This window comes from Camellia sinensis, chromosome 3, assembly GCF_055761805.1.
Source record: "Camellia sinensis isolate YWXY chromosome 3, ASM5576180v1, whole genome shotgun sequence".
NCBI lineage: Eukaryota > Viridiplantae > Streptophyta > Magnoliopsida > Ericales > Theaceae > Camellia > Camellia sinensis.
In genome coordinates this window covers 16,309,573-16,327,103 of record NC_138963.1, presented here as the reverse complement: position 1 = coordinate 16,327,103, position 17,531 = coordinate 16,309,573, and the positions used below count along the sequence as shown (strand labels likewise).

Sequence of the window (17,531 nt, the reverse complement as noted above, 5' to 3'; positions counted from 1 at the left end):
ATCTCATAAAAATTACATACTAACCAAATGAAGAAAATATAATTACCATTATTTTATTTTATTTTCCAATGTGTTTTTTTTATTCTAATCAAAATGGACCCTTAGATAGCTGGGGATGGATTTGAGCTTTCTTCATTTTTTTGAGCACGAAAGCTTCCAGTCTTTGGGCTTAGTTGGGTCCATCAAGGGAATGGTTTTTCATTTGGGCTTTCTTCGAGATACTATGGTGAGTCCAATAAAAGCATGAGAGTATGACATCATTTGGGCCCAAAATTAACAACAATATTACAAACCTATCTTTATCAATCTAAAATTTATCCAAAAAAAGAAATTAATGATTTAAATTCATTTTATTCATGAACTTAGATTTCATTAATTTAATCTACACGGCGCAAACCCATTCAGGATAAATGGTAAGTTCTTAGGAGTGCATAGCATTTTTTTAAAATTAAAAAGGCAAATTTTAATTTTTACTTTTATAAAAAGTTATAAATATTCTTTCAATTTGATAGAAAACAATGTATCCAAAAAAATTATAAAAATACCAAATTTTAAGAATTGCTTTTAAAATGTTTTTTTCGTTCCTTCCAAGTTATGATTTGTTCGCATGCAAATGAAAAACAAGGGTCTTTTTAAAAGTTTTATTATTTTTATTTCTAAAATGAAAAGTGAAACACAATACAAGAGATCCACAATAATGGACTGTTTGTCAAATACTTATTTTTTTTTAATAAATTAAATATTTGTATTCACAAAAGAAAAAAAGAAGTTTTAATTAAAACACTCTAAGATTATCTTTAATCCAGATTCAACATTTTCTTATCAAATTTAAATTTGATGAAAATTTGACAAAAACGATGTTCCAAACCGTTGTACCCAATTGGTATAAAATGAAGGAAGCCTAACTTTTTTCATAAATTAATGGAGCGTTTAATCTTTTATCAAATCTTACAGGTAATAGTTGGTGGACTACTGGATGGATGACCGGTCGGTCAATCGAATAGACGATCGACTTGGAAAAAAATTTGCAAAAATATTTATACTAAGCTGATCGACCTCTCGAACATCCTCCTAATTGACTAGTTGTTGGATGAAAATTAAAAATTTAGTGTTGGAACACTTGATATCAGATAAAAATTTTAACCCAAATTTTCAATCAAATTTGATAAAAAAAGAGTAAGCGTTGTAGATGCTCTAACATATAAAAATAATTATTTCGAATATTATTTTTAGTAAATATTGAAATATATATTTTGACTAAAAAATAAAAATAAATAAAAATGAGTTCGTCTCTTTTTTTACAACATTAATTATTTTTATTTTTATTAAAAAAAAAAAAAACAAATTTCTTCAAAACAAAAGTCAACACTCCAACTGAACTAGAAAGAAGATCAACGACTCTCGCTTCGGTGCTTCCAATCGTCTTCATCTTCAACCTTCCCCAACCTAATAGAAACATATACATGCATATATAGGGAGAGAAAACAAGAAATATGAGTATATCCAGAGAGAGAAGACTATTCTAATTCATCAGTTTTTCATTATCACATCTCTCAATTAAGCACCTAGGGTTCTCCGCCACTTCATCTACTCTGTGCACAGTCGAATTCTACACTGTTCTTCAATGGCTGTAGACGAAGATGCCGAACAAGAATACGTGTCTCAGAAGAAGAAAACCGCTTCTGATGACGATAAAAGGTCTTTCTTTGTCTTCTTTCCTTTCGAATTTCAATTTGTGCTTCGTATTTGAAGACTTACATATATGTGTGTGTGTATTTGTGTGTTTTGATGTATTGGATAAGCAGGAAGAAGAAGCTTGTGCCTGGAGCTTTGATGAAAGCTGTGGTTAGGCCTGGTGGTGGCGATTCGACACCCGCCGATGGTGATCAGGTGGTTGTTATTACAATTGAAGCTGTTTCATTGTGAATGATTGAATTCATTTTGATAATTGTTTTCAGCTGATTGCTTTTTGATTTAAATTTCTTGTGGTTGAATTTTTGTTCTGTACTGTTATTATCTATATTGTGGCACTTTTGTTTTTGCAGGTCGTGTTTCATTGCACGGTTCGGACTCTGGATGGAGTTGTTGTTCAGTCTACAAGATCAGAATTTGGAGGTGAGTTCATTCTAGGCTTCAAGTATTTGTGCAATTAAGCTAGTTTGTTCTTCACAGTGGAAGATATCTGACATATATCTTGTTTAAGCTAAAAAGCATGGACACGGACATGACATGCCAATTTTCAAAAAATACATGACACAACACGTGGACACACATGAAATGTATAATTTTATATATTTATCATGTCATATATATATATGAATTTATCATTCAAAAATAATAAAAAAACGCAATATGACACTTATTTTTATAAATTTATATGAATTTTCTTTAATTATTGTATTTTTTGTTCAAACTTATAATTAGTTTCACTAGTATCCAATTGATAGACACGTGTTTAAGCAATGGACACTGTGTCTTCCACGTGTCCGAAGAGTATCCCGGTCTTTAAAAAAATATTAAAAATAGGATATATTTTGACGAGTGTTGGACACGTGTGCAAAGAGTGTCAATCTCCGACAAAGAAACGACACGGATACGTCATATTCTTGGAAGTGTCCGTGCTTCTTAGTATTTATTGAAACCATGATGTTCATGTGAAAATGCTTTTGATTTTTCTAGTTGTAATGTTGTTACTTCATCCTTGTAAACAGGCAATGGTACCCCAATAAGGCTTGTTTTGGGGAAAAGCAAAATGATACTGGGACTGCTAGAAGGGATTCCCACAATGCAGAAGGGTGAAATTGCAATGGTAACTATTTGGGAACTGTTTGCATAGACATTAAAGTTTTGGAGAAAAATATAACTGCATTCTTTGTCCATTTTATTTCTTACAAGGTTACTAGAAAATATATAAATTACTGTTTCACTTGGTCGAACATTGTTTACCCCCAGGAAGATGACAAGGAGGTGGGGGGGGGGGGGGGGGGGGGGTGTGGCAGGGAATGGTAGGAAAGGTTGCCATGGTGCAGCTCTTTTTGTCCCACCACTGTAAATAATTGCTGCACTGTTGATTAAATGTTATACATTTTTCATTGACATCCTTAAAAAGTAGAGAGAGAGAGAGAGAGAGAGTAATTGTTAATTGTTTACAGTTCATATTTTGGTTTTATTCAGTTAGATTATTGTGAATATTATCTATAGTAGATGTTTGTTGATGGCTCTATTTAAAATAACATTCCTATTTACTTGAACCTCTTCTATTAATTGAAGAATTGTAATATACTGTAATATGCTTGAGATATCCTTTTCTACTAAGAATTAGTGAATACCTTGGTTTGTTGTCCATTTGCACTTTTCCATAAGGTAGGATTTACCAATGCTTACTCTCCCACTGAACGACGAAACAGCACAGGCTAATATTAGTTCTTGTTAGCATGGAACAGAAAACCAAAGGAACACCATTCTTATCTAATCAAATAACTCTTTTTCTTTTTCTTTTTCTTTTTTTGAATTTTCTTTTTCTTTATTATTGTTGATCAATAACAAGGAAATTTATTAAGTTCCCCGAAGTAAATTTTTATCTCTGGTGGGCATGCCACACATTTTCTCTATGTGCTTTTCGATCGCACTTATTCTGATGATTTATAAGTTATGCTGTTTATTATTTTATTTACTCCTTTTTTTGAGGTTTTTAACATATTTTGATGTACATCTTATTTCAGCTCAAGATGAAACCTGAACTGCACTATGGTGAGGAAGATTGCCCTGTTCCAGTTTCTGATAGCTTTCCAAAGGATGCTGAACTTCATTTTGAGATTGAGCTGATAGATTTTTCTAAAGTCAAGGCAAGAATATTACCTACTTAACTCTTAAATTTGGAGGTTACCTCCATCTTTCCATGAGCACCCCCACTTCTGCTTATTGGTAATTTTGTCTTTTTTTTTGGTGTAATTCAGGGCTGACATTTCTTCTTCTTCTTTTAATTTTTTTTTTTAATACATGAGAATATTTTCTCGCTTAATCATTTTCGTGCTTAATATGATATGGTGTTCTGAGATCTGTTGTTTTGGCCCTACTACACTATGTCAAAACTGCCTTGTCGTTCTCTGATTGGTTCCATTTGTTGGGTCCAATTTTTTTTTTATTATATTTATTTACAAATTTAGAGTCTAATTTTCTTGTTGGGTTCCATCTTTGTCATTTTGCTTGTTGTTAAGGGGACTACAGAATTAGATTGGCCTGCGGGATGAACTCATAAAATAGTTAATAGTTCGTTGTTTTCTTTCTTAACTTTTATTCCAAAATACTGATCCCTTTGCTAGTCTTCCTAACTAGAGTCTGATTGTAAAATATGTTCCATAAATTTATGAATTTTCTTTATTCAGGTTATAGCTGTGTCTTTAAAAGATTTGCAACACAACTGTCTTCACCCATTGCTTCCTTTCCACTTGGGGAGTTTTCCATAAGGGTGTAATAGTTTTAGCTTTAACCTTCAATTCTGTGTCCTATTTTTCAGGTCATCAGTGAAGATTTGGGAGTTGTGAAGAAGGTAATATGCTGCATTATTCATTTTACTTCTCATATGGTGGAAGGGGTTGTTATATGGATGTGAATTGCATGTATTTGAAATACCAATTTATTAGGAGGATTCTGGATGATTCAGTATGGGAGAGCTCCAATAATAATATTGTCTCGATAATGAGTTTATAATCAACTCAATTGTTTGTCCTTTGGACGCTGAATGCTAAATTACCTTCATATAATAATCTCTTTAGGTGCATTTGAAACCAATGTCAGGAACCTATAAAACTTGTTTCAGAAAAGAAATTGAAAAAATATAAACTTGAAACTAAAGGCAATTTTACAAGGTGTGCATGAGAGCTTATGTATCATTAAGCGCAAACTAATGAAACGGATTTTCGTTACAATGGTATATGGCTTATGTTAAGAATATTATCCATTCTTTGTTTCAGTTCCAGAATATATGATGAACATAACTCCATTCATTTGGATAGGTAATAAAAGAAGGGAAGGGTTGGGAGTCACCGAGGGAACCTTATGAAGTAAAAGCTTGGTAGAAACTCTTCTTCTTTCTTGTAATTCTTTTCCTTTTTTTAGTGTTTGACTGCATGTTTAATGATCCAGGATCTTGGGCACAAAATATTATTGAGCTTTTCATTACTTATGTTTGTTTCCAGGATTTCTGCAAAGACGGGGGATGGAAAATTGATTCTATCACTTACTCAAGAAGAACCGTTTTTCTTTACTTTTGGAAAGTCTGAGGTTGGTAATTCATTCCTGCACATTTTTTTTTCTCTTTTATTTTCTTCTCTCCTTCCCCCCCCCCTTCTCCCTCAGTGTATTACTGGTACTCTTTATCTTTCTCTTCAAATACTGCTCTCATATTAATTTCTTGGATAAACTGCAAGTCAGGAGTTGTTTCTTTCCTGGATCCCTGCTGATTTGTGAGGTTGATATAGTTGAGCAGGTTTCTTTTGGTGGATGTGGAAATTACGCATGTTTACCTTTGGTAGACTGTTGTGTTAATTTTTTGTTCGTATGTATATTAGGTACCTAAAGGTCTTGAGATGGGAATAGGAACAATGTCACGGGGAGAGAAGGCATTAATTTACGTTGCCAACAAATACTTCACTGAGTCTCCTTTCATGCCTACAGTAGAAGGTATTGAAGAGGTTCATTTTGAAGTGGAGCTGGTTCACTTTATTCAGGTTTGCTTGGTTTCTTGGGCAATATGAATTTTGGTTCTGGTTCATTTTATTTCAAATCTAGTGCAGTTAACGAGGTGAAATACTTGAATGGTGAGCTTTTTTACGACACAAGGGATATTTTTAGATGATAAGTACATTTTTTTTTTAGATAGAAGATGTTAAGTATTTATTTAATTAGGAACCATATATGTGTAAAAGAACATGTTGTTAAATTTATGCTAAAGTAAAATAAATAGTGTAGTAACAGAAAGAGTTGAAGTTCAGGTTTCTTTTCTGTAGTCAAGTTGTTCAGGATTGTTCTAATTTACCTGGTTACTCATTTACAGGTGCGGGACATGCTTGGAGATGGGCGTCTAATAAAACGTCGTATTCGTGATGGAAGAGGTTTTGATTAAACTTTAAATTTGACCTTTAATATTCTGTGTGGACTCAAGTATGGTGCTTTTCTTAGTTTTATTCTATGCTTGTAATTGGGTTTTAACTAGACATGGTTTTGGTAGTATTTTATGAGAATGGTGATTTTAACATCATGTTTATCCTTTTGGATTCCCTTTTCAAAGGGTGTATGTTCTCTGGGAATTTCATTTAAATTATTGGTGAAGGATGATCTATAGTTACACAAGACAAGATTTGAATTTCTGTTTGGTAATGATACTATTGCGCTATTTTAGGCACCTCACATTAATGTCAATAGTATTGCACGTTAATATTCTGCCATATCATTGATGCTTGCATTGAAACATGACTTTTTAAATGTTTTTATACATTTTACCTGCTTTTAAACTACAATAATTGCAATAATACTAGCAAGTGCATATTTTCTAGATTCATATAGAATAAAGGAAAACTAGATTTCAAAAGATAAAAGGTTTGCTTGCGATGTGCAGGTGTGAACTTGTTGAAAACTGCATTGTCATGATCCTGTTTGTGGATGTTTCAAATGGATTTGATATGTGACCAGATGACAGGGTAGAATTAAGTTAAACCGTTATTCTTACGGGGGATGGGAATTGAGAGTAGGCCAGTCAAAAGGGTACACATCACTCCATGATGTCTCTGTTTAGATTCTCTTTATCTACTGTAATATTTTTGCGCTTTAAAGAGTTTGATTTCAGTAGGAAGGCAAAAACAAGTTCACTCAAAAAAAGGAGCAGCAGACCTTGGATTTTTCTTTTCTTTTCTGTTTTTAATTTTTAAATACTAATGTATGAAAATAATGTACCAAGATCACATCTAGGTATGGATTTCCTGCTGTTTGTTTTTATCTTCCTTTCTGTTTAGTGGTGAAAGAAAGCAGTTCTGGACCAAGTCTGTAGAGACGTTAGTCATGTCACAATATGTCTGTGATTACTTCTAGAGTAGACTTTGTTTGTAACAGCCTATGCCATGGTCATGAGCTATATAATATGTGACAAAATATCTTTTAATTGTTGCCACTTTTTCATGGGATCTATGAATGAGCATTTTATCAAAGCTATTTACTGGTGTGCCTGTTATTCTTTTAGAAGTTTCAGTTGTGTTGAAAATTGTGTGACAGGATTCAAATTGATTTCTCAACAATGTTTTTTTAAGAAGCTATTTTTGGTATGCTGGGCTGTTTTTCTTCGTACTCATTACATGAATCTAATATTTGCATTTTTAATAGTTAAAGTATTTGATGTTTCATTGTTTTCCTATTCATTGAAATAATTAGGTGAATTTCCTATGGATTGCCCCCTTCATGACAGTCTACTACGTGTCCATTACAAAGGCATGCTTCTTAATGAGGAAAAGACGGTCTTCTATGATACAAAATTTGATAATGGTGGTCAGCCTTTGGAATTCAGCTCTGGAGAAGGACTCGTGAGTTGTTTATTTTTTTGTATAGGAAGAAGAATTAATATTGTGCTTTTGATTTTGTGGTTATGGTCAAAAGTAGAACTGATTAATTTATCAAGTTAAAAGTGGCCAAGCAGCCAGCAGAATATGGAAGTTATATGTTAATTGTAGGGGACCAAGTTTTTATGTTAAATCTTGATTGGAAAATGGTCTAGGTTTTCTTTTTTTTTGGGATCCAAATGATTGCTTTTTAGATGGAGATAGTGATTGCAGACCTTTTATGCCTTTTTATTTTATTTATATGACTAATATTAAACGGACTTCTCTTTTGTATGATAGGTGCCTGAAGGACTTGAGATGTGTGTTCGTTTGATGTTGCCTGGAGAAATAGCTCTTGTAACATGCCCCCCTGATTATGCATATGACAAATTTCCAAGGTTATCCTTTCAAATATAGTTTTCCTTTTATTCTATATCTGCATGTGATATGCATAAAGTGTGGGTTCATAAATTAACTACTTCATGATGATGAGGATGATCACCACCACCACCACCACCACCACCACCACCATCATCATGATCTTTTTCTTCATTGGTTCTTAACTAATTTCAAGATTTGTTCTCACTTCTTTCCATATGATAGGCCTGCTAATGTTTCTGAAGGTGCTCATGTTCAATGGGAGATTGAACTTCTTGAGTTTGAGACGCCGAAGGTAGCCTCATTGATACAATTGGCATACAGAAAGTATAAAAGAGAATTTATTTATTTTTGAAGCATCCAAGTTTAAGAATTATTAATATGTGGCTGTTATGTTGCATTCTTTGGGTATTTGAGTTTATTGGAGTTTGAAAATAAATTTTCAATTTATTTATGGTTATTTTTCTGCAGTAGAATGAAAGTTGAAGATGGGTTAACTATGGGTGTAACTTAGGTGTGTTGAGCCTAATGCAACTGACCAGGATGCTGAGACATCCTAGACATAGGCTTTGGTTTAATTCCGTACATAACATACATGGCATTCAGAAGTTTTCCGTTGCACAATATTTGCATGGTCGCCACTTCACTATCCAGTCTTCATGTCAGAGCATGATATGCTTGCCTGTGACCAACATATAGGAGCTGGATATTTTGGTGTACCTAGCTATTAGATTTCATCTGTTAACTAAAACATAATATAAGGCTTAGGCCACGTTTGTTTAGTGGATTAGGTTGGATGAGATTGTTAGTGAGATGATGGTTAGTGAAGAGATTGTTAATGTGGGGATTGTTAGTTAGAGAATTAAGTAAAAATGTGTTTGTTTTGATAATAGTATGGGAGATAGTTAGTGATGCGATTGTTAAATTATTTTTATATAAAATAAATAAATAAATTATTTTTATATTAAAAAAATTAAAACAAACAAGTGCACTCGGTAAATTTTTTTTTTTTTTTACGTAAAATAGACTCAATTCCCTCACTATTTTCCTAATCCCACCCAAAACCTAGTCAATCTAACCCCCCTACTGAGGGGGATTACTAAACCCCTTGGACTATCAATCCGCCCTCCCATTTTACTACCAAACATGCTGTGGGTGGGGCCCACAGCCATGGTAGTCTAATCCGGCCACTCAAGCCGCGAAACAAACATGGCCTTAATGTCAACCTCAGCTGTCAGCCGCACTTGCAACTTGTCTTCTCTTTTATAGTTTTGTGCCTGATCAACTCTCTAACGTATAGGGAGTGCTATATTTGGTCCTTAGGGTTGGTTTGGGACGTAGGTTGGCTTTTTGGCTTTTTTGGCTATTTTAGCCTGGGCTAAAAAGCTTGGTTTGGGAAGGGTTTTTTGGCTTTTTGACTTTTTTTGTGAGAGAAGAGTGTAATGATTATAGGTTGGATGTGATGTTTTGTTTTTTGTGGCTAAAATAGCCTATTTTGTCTGTTGTGGCTAAAATAACCAAAAAAGCCCAATCTAGCTCTTCCCAAACGGAGCCTTGGGGATTGTGTCAGCAGAAAGTGATACCTGTGTTTGTATAAAAGAGAAAGGTTAATGGATATTTTCATACAACTAACTGTCAGGTCAATTGTGGGGACTGGGGATGATATTCTCATCCATGCCACATTTGTTGATCAATTCAATTTTTTTGCACGAATTGGAAGGCATACACGCATTTGTAAAATACATTGAATCTTTTGCTTTTTATTTTTATTTTTTGGCTCTTAAGTTCTTGAAACTGACAACTGGAAAAAAAAAAGAAAGGGGAAGTTATTGATAGTACTTCTCTTGCATTGTAAATGTTTTGTTGGGCTCATCATCACTAATGAACTTAAAACTCATTTTCTTTTACATTTCCTTTGCCTCTGAAATCTTAAGGGTTTTATTTTTATTTTTTAAATAGTTATGAATTTTATGGTTTCTGGCTTGCTTGAAATGTGGTACTTCTGGATGCCAATTCACTTACTTGGTTAAGCATTTGTTTTTTTAATCATAGGGGAGTTCCAAAGTTGATATTTCCCCACTCACACACTCATAAATTTTCTATGCTTTTTTTTTGCCCTTTCGTCTTTTTTCTTGTCTTTTTATGAAATTACATTGACATGCTCTCCGTAATGTTGCATCATTGCATCCAACCTTGTGCCTTGTGCATAATCTGAATTCTTATTGCAGGACTGGACAGGTTTGAACTTTAGAGAGATTATGGAGGATGTTGAGAAGATCAAAGGCACGGTATATACGTAACAGTCATTTAGAAAATTTGTGATTGATATTTCTTCTGGCCACTACTAAGTGCTGAACTTTTTACACTGCTTTTTATTGTTGCATGTCCAATTATCTCAAGTAAATTTGACAATGGGTTGGGTGGCTTGTCTTATTTAATCATCCCAGAAAACACTTCTGAAGAGGAATCATTTCAGGGTTGCACATGTGTTGAAACCTCACATCTAGGATCCCTTCGAAGCACTCAAGATGTGGACATAATCTTTCACTTAATTTTTAGTGTCTAAAAAAGCCAGCATGCAGCTGTCATTCTTTGGATGCACAATGGAATGTATAGGGCGTGATATTCCATTCAATTTAGAAACAGATATAGTTGCAGGATAAGTTATAATAGTTATATGCAAATTATAAATGACTTCAGTTATTTGGGCATAACTACAATAGGCATGCCTGGCTATTTTTGGCCTGCTAGATTTTTTATCCAGCTTAGGCTGTGGAAGTACAATTTGGCTAGTCTTTTTATTTACAATGAGGCAAAGGCAAAGATAGTGCCACCACATTCAGTGCATTAGCCCTGCCCACCCTGGCAACGCTTAATAGTTTAATGTTGTGCATACAAGATGATCAAATCCTATATATTGGTTACACAGGAATAGAGTTCACCAATTCTGACGTGTTTATTTTCAGGGAAACAGGCTCTTCAAAGAAGAAAAGTTTGAACTTGCGAAGGCAAAGTATGAGAAGGCATGTTTTTTTTCTTTGCGTTTTCACCTTTTCTTTCTATGTAAATCTGGAACACAAACTGTTTTGTCTCAGGTTTTTACTCGGTAGTATTTGTAAAAATGGATTTTACATTAATGTTTAGTGTGAATCTCTTCTCCTAAGATCAAGCAATTTGCTGCGCTCTTTATATTATAAAATTTGAAATTTCATACAAGCACTATGTCATTTAGCTATGATCCCACATTTCATAGCACCATTAAAGGAATCTGGGGCTCACTAGGCAGTTGTTGGATTGCTAACTGAAGTTTGTATCCGTTGTCACTTGGAGATCTGTTTCTGTGGCAGCAATCTGTAAGAAGGCCTGTAATTTAATGATCCTGTTGCTGCTCTATCTTTCAATGTTTTGTAAGATAATTGTTGCTTGTGAATGTGACCTGAACATCTCTTATTGTGAACTGAAATTACAAACCTGGCTTTAGCATTCTGTGCTAGTAATATTACTATGCAGATTTCTTCTTATGGAGTTTAAGATATAATGTAAGTTGCGAGGAGATATAAACTGTGGCAATTGCTCTACAGGTGCTTCGTGAGTTTAATCATGTTAATCCACAAGATGATGAGGAAGGAAAAGAGTTTTCGAATACAAGAGTAAGTGTTTATAAAGTGATACATGAAAATTATTAGTATTATTATTGTTTGAGGGTGTTAAAGTGAGTTGTTATTTAATCACACATTCTCACCATAACCACCTATCTCTTATGTCAGATAGCATAGTTTTCTTATATATTGACCTTTTTGCTTTTGGTTGCTTGAAGAATCTATTACATTTAAACGTGGCCGCATGCTTTCTTAAAATGGGAGAATGCAAAAAGTGCATTGAAGCATGTAATAAGGTATGTTTCGTGACTCAATTATAGTTGTAGGCTCTGTTGATTTCTCTATCAGATTATATTTCTGAATATGGATTTTGACAAAATATTTGCAGGTATTGGATACAAACCCTATTCATGTGAAAGCTCTTTATCGTCGTGGAATGGCCTATATGTCAGCTGGAGATTTTGATGAAGCAAGAAATGATTTTAACAAGGTAACATTTTATTTATGTTGACGGTTAAATAACAAATTATTGTCAATAGGCATGTTCTAAATTCAATTCTGGGTGACAATAGATGATGAGCGTTGACAAGTCATCCGAATCCGATGCAAGGGCAGCCCTTCTTAAACTGAAACAAAAAGAGCAGGTTAGTTCAACAATAATGAATTTTCACTACTCTATTCTAGATGGAGTGGAAGAGCTTTATGAATTGTGATTGCATAACCCATGACAAACAGGAAGTTGAGAGGAAAGCCCGGAAACAGTTTAAAGGACTGTTTGACAAGAAGCCTGGGGAAATTTCTGAAGTCGGAACCATTGATAGGGAAGAGGATCAGGTTTCAGGAGAAAGTCATGAGAAAGGTGATCAAGATGCTCGAGATGGGGATAATGAGGAGCAACATCACGAGCCTCCTCGTGTGAGTTTCATGTCGCAGTTGTGGCCTACTGGTAGAAGACTATTCAGAGCACTTGGGCTAGAAAGATGTACCATACTATGAGTTTCCAGTCTAATTAATGTTACAGAAATAGAGGCACCTAGCCCTTAACATTTTTCCAATTGTTCCAATTAGAAGAATATGAATAACAGTGTAATCCTACCCCTTGTTGCTGGAGAGAGAGAGAGAGAGAGAGAGGTTGATTTTGTTGGAAAAAAGGATTTGTACACAAATTTTTACAAGAAATTCTACCAAAATGATTTGGTTATGACATTTTTAAAATAATAAGTCACCTTGATGGAGTGTTGTGTTGTTATTTTGTTCTCACTTTGGTGCCTTCATGACTTGTATAATCTAACATTCGGCATTTTATTAAAATTTGAAGGATATTGAAGCATTGAAAGCATGGTTTGGAAAATCTGGTCGGTTCGACGGGTTGAACCGTCAACTGGTCGGGGTTCCGGTTCGAATATACCTTCTAAATCGTTTAAAACTAAAAACCGGCCTATTTAGAGAGAACTGAGAAAATCGACGGTTGAACCGGCGAACCGGTCGATCCGAATACGGTTCGTCAGATTGTTGAAATTGAAAATTTTGATTTTTTTTTTATTTCTTCTAACTTTTTTTTTTTATAAATATTCTCTCTCTTTTCTTTCTTATTATATATATATATATACTAGTGTATGTTCGTGCCTAAAGGCACGGTGTAAATAATGTTAAGGTCAAAATATAATTGTAATTTATACGTATCATGTTGAAATTTTTATGAAATTTGTGTCATTTTTTTATAAAGATACCTGAAAAAAATATATTTAAATATTTTTCTTCTTAAAGAACTTATAATAATTTTATTTGTATTACACGTTTTACAAAACTCAAATATAAAAACAACTCCCCCTAACCTCAATGCAAATTCAGAAACAAACGCATTTGAGGGAAATTTAAAGGTGAAAAAACAATCTCTCACCAATTGATCTTAGAAAGAAATAATCAATTATACCAAACTATTCAAGATACTTTAAAAAAGTGCCTTCTTAATCTTAACCGTATGAAATTTGATAATGTTTAAAATTGATCTTGACCATCTAAAATGTTACATAGATAACTGTTCAATCTTTCTACTTGGACAATGATACAAAGTACATAACATTGTAATAATAATGATTCCTAAATTTCAGAAATTCAAAAAGCTTCACAGTTCAAGTAATGACGAAACAGAGTATATTAATGCAACATCATCATGATTATCACCACCTTACTCTTGCTTCCATTGGCTTGTGAGAAATTAATGCAAATTGTGAAAGTTTGGTTAGTAACTTGGTAGGTAGAAAGTAGCATGCTACATCATATTACAAACTCAAAAAAAAAAGAAGAAAAAAAAAAGAGAATTGATCTGATCTAGCATGGTACATGATTGTAGGTCGAGATATCCATTACACAATATAATAACTACAAACTCTTTTGCAAATGCCAACGTCACTGCTTAAAGCAATGCAACTATTATGGTCAATTGAAAACTGTCATTCCACGTTTAACTATTATGGTCAATTGAAGCCAGTCTGCACTATTAAAGTCGATAAATGAAGAGAAAGAAAACAATAGCAGAGAGTGAAATTGAGAATGACACTGAATCATACAAACCTCCAGACTTTAGCTGCGCAAAAACCTATTGCAGTGAAAACATCATGCTTGATACAATAAGAAAAAGAAAACAACCAAAGAAAAACAGAATTCAATAGTAAAACCATGATATAAAACCTTGAGAGTATCTGTGTATTTTTTCCTAATGCAAGAGTTTAGGTTATTCCTACACTCTTCTAACTCATTGAGAGTATTGTTTAATGGAAACCCAAAAAAGGAATGTGAGACATGTATTTCATAGAAAAGAAAAGTTACATTATTAATTGGAACATGATTAAAAGTTATAATGGATAAGAATTTTTTAGATTGTAAACCGACACATAATTAAATTCAAAAAGAAATTAAAGTTTACCTTGTGTTTAATATTCATTTTTGGATGAATATGTTGCTTTGAGTTCCCGTCAAGAAAACAAACCAGTTGGAAACATTGTTATTTATAAAGGTTAAAAAATACAAAATAAATATAGAAGATAGACAAAAAACAATATAATATTTTGAATCAGATCAAAAAATATACATGATTCCTTAGCCAGAAAATTCAAATCATATCAAATAAAACCTCCAACAAAGCTCAATAATTAAATCATGAATTTACCTTTACAACTATGACTCATGCCTTAATCTGGAAGTGCTCACACTGGTAAATAAAAAAAATTACAAACTTCAATCAATGTGAGTTTTTCCAAAGAAAATGAGCATCAAAACTAACATCCTAAAAAGCAATCTATAAAGGACATGGAAAAAAATTTCAAAACAACAAATATGAAGGTTGATAGAGTTTAACAATTAAATAAATCCTAGTTCTGCTACATCAATGGAAAGAGTGTCTCAACTTTGTAAAATATAATATTAACACCTAAGCTCAATTTCGTTCAGTCAGTCAATTTTATTTATTTTATTTACTTTTAACAAAAAATAAAAAAAAAATAAAACAAAGAAGACCATGAATTACTCCTCAAGAAAATAACATAACATCCACACAAAGATAAAGAATTATATGCCTAGAATCAAACCATGACAAAATTGGACTTTCAGCATGTTTAACTAATAAAGATTAAAACACATAAACATGTTTTGTAGACCAAAAGAGAAATAGTTGTATAACCTAATTAGCATAATTCACAAATCTAAAAGTAAATATTAGAAATCCAATACACAAATTGAAGGAAAAAAGAAAAAGAAATCTCCCTTAAATTAGCAAAAACTTTAGTCTTCCCTAGGGATCGGTTAGTGCCTTGTTGATTTTTTATTATTTATTTTTTCAAACTCTTCGCAGACCTTTTAATTCCCACAACACTGTTCAGATTCCATAAAAAAATAGGAGTATGATGCTTTATTGATCATGACTCACATCACCTTATAACTTTTGGGTATATCACTTGCATAAGATAAATGAAATTTTACAATGTTTTCTTGCCTACATAATACTGCTATTGAGGGAAATTATCTTTGGCAATCTCAATTTGGAGTTCAGCCTTCATGTCATGTACTTCTCAAAGTAGTTTTTAGTTTTTCTATGTAGAAATAATTTACAAAGTATATGAAGCTCAACTATTCATAAACTTTAGGGGTGTGAAAAATTAGGGCTTTCTGCTATATGAGAACAATAATTAGATTAAGTAAAATCATGCGAATGCAGTTAAAAATCTTGATCAAATTGAAGCACATATATAAGTAAATGTGTGTACCCTTTGCAATGTTGCATGAGTCTAAGATGGTGGCTGTGCGATGGTTGAGATAGGGAGTGGGGTTGCTGCAGTTGTTGCGATCGAGATGATGACAAAGGGTCACTAAGGAGGGAGGAGCAGAGACGATTGTGAGGAGTGTGGGTGACTACGAAAAGGAAGAGGCAAATTTGCTGTTGCGGTCGTGGTAGAGAATTCTGTGTACATCAGCATGTTTTGTAGACCAAAAGAGAAATAGTTATATAACCTAATCAGCATAATCCACAATTCTAAAAGTAAATATTTGTAATCCAATACACAAACTAAAGGAAAAAAGAAAAAGAAGAAAAATAAATCTCTCTAGGAAAAAAGAAAAAGTAATCTCTCTAAGAAAAAGAAAGCCCTAATTTAAGTGTAGAAGATGGGGCGAAAATGGCCAAATAATGTTTCATAGTAGCAAAAGCAAAACAATTCCAAACCAAAAATTAGTATGTGAACACAGTTTACAAACCAAACCAATATAATGGACTCATATAATTTCCTAAAATCAGAATAAAATTCCAGATCAATATGAAGGACTCACAAATGTCAATGAAATGCCACTGCAAAAATAACATATGCCAATGAACAGCCATCTAAACTACAAAACAATGGAGAATTGGACAAAAATTTCAAACCAATATGATACGCCACTGTAAACTACAAAACCATGGAGAATGTAAACAACAAATCCACACGGTTCATTTCCTCTTTTAGAATTCAAACAACATACAACAAAAAATCCAAATAACTTCTTCCCTTTCTTAGAAAAAGGGAAAAACACAACAGCGACCAACAGGGAGCTGAAGGAAATTCAACCTAAAACATAACCAGACAAAGAACTGATTTAAGACAGAGAAAGGGAAAATTGAAAACCACAACCAGAAAATTGGAAACCAATTCATATACATAGATTGATTCAAAAATTTGCCCTAAAACTGAAGCCTCAAAGAATTGAAGAACTGAAGAAACAAAATAACTCTGATGTTGGGAGGGTGGGAGCCGAGGGAGGGTGGACAGTCGCAAAGATTGTTGTTGATCAATGGCGAGGGTATTTCTTTCCTGTTGAAACCACCGTCTCTGTTGGAATTTCTGCCATAGTTTTAATTAGGCAACCACCAAACAATAAACCATGAAACACAAAATAAAGCTTAACACATATATATACTAGAAGTATAAATGATGATAAATGAAAACATCGATTTAAACCATTATAGACCTCAATTTCACCAACAAACGACAATTTATCCAACTAAAACTTGAAGTATAGAGAGAGACAGGGAGAGAGGTACTGGAGAGCTCCCATGGGGGTTTGAAGCAGAGAGAGAAAGAGAAGACGGAGGCGTTAATGTAGAATTCAAGGAAGTTGATGATGATGACGGTGGCTGTGGTGGTGGTGCCAATCGAAGCACAGTTTCATGGTTTTCAATCGAAAACCCTAGCCTTTGGAACTAACCAACAAAACCAAAACAACAGTTTCGCGGTTCTCAATTGGAAACCCTAGCCTTCAGAACCAACCAATAAAACTAAAACACTGAAGCGAGGAGAGGCAGTAAATGGATTTAAGAGCAGGGAGTGGGAGGGTTGTGACTTGAAGCCATTGAGAGAGAAGTGTGGGAGGGGGAGAGCGACAAAAATCGAGTGAGAGAGAAAGAGAGAGGCAACGTTGGGAGCGAACGAAGATGGAGGGT

The 17,531-nt window shown here is 33.6% G+C and overlaps 1 protein-coding gene across 1 annotated transcript; it reads left to right on the top strand.

Moving 5' to 3' along the window:
* Positions 1-1,300: 1,300 nt before the first annotated feature.
* On the top strand, positions 1,301-12,812 carry PAS1 (FKBP-type peptidyl-prolyl cis-trans isomerase family protein). Its single transcript, XM_028246475.2, has 20 exons — positions 1,301-1,698; positions 1,806-1,890; positions 2,046-2,115; positions 2,712-2,809; positions 3,723-3,845; positions 4,517-4,549; positions 5,016-5,074; positions 5,199-5,283; positions 5,571-5,729; positions 6,056-6,113; positions 7,423-7,571; positions 7,887-7,984; positions 8,190-8,259; positions 10,193-10,252; positions 10,931-10,987; positions 11,546-11,614; positions 11,782-11,859; positions 11,952-12,053; positions 12,136-12,207; positions 12,299-12,812. The coding sequence occupies exons 1-20, from the start codon at positions 1,625-1,627 to the stop codon at positions 12,557-12,559; spliced, it is 1,860 nt and encodes a 619-aa protein (XP_028102276.1). The 5' UTR covers positions 1,301-1,624; the 3' UTR covers positions 12,560-12,812.
* Positions 12,813-17,531: the final 4,719 nt, after the last annotated feature.

What these genes read in the sequence shown, in the direction of transcription:
- PAS1 (XM_028246475.2), top strand. Translation starts at nt 1,625, where the DNA reads ATGGCTGTAGACGAAGATGCCGAACAAGAATACGTGTCTCAGAAGAAG. An exon ending in AGAAGGGTGAAATTGCAATG is followed by an intron (nt 2,810 to 3,722) that starts GTAACTATTTGG and finishes ATCTTATTTCAG; the next exon opens with CTCAAGATGAAACCTGAACT. An exon ending in CCTTATGAAGTAAAAGCTTG is followed by an intron (nt 5,075 to 5,198) that starts GTAGAAACTCTT and finishes GTTTGTTTCCAG; the next exon opens with GATTTCTGCAAAGACGGGGG.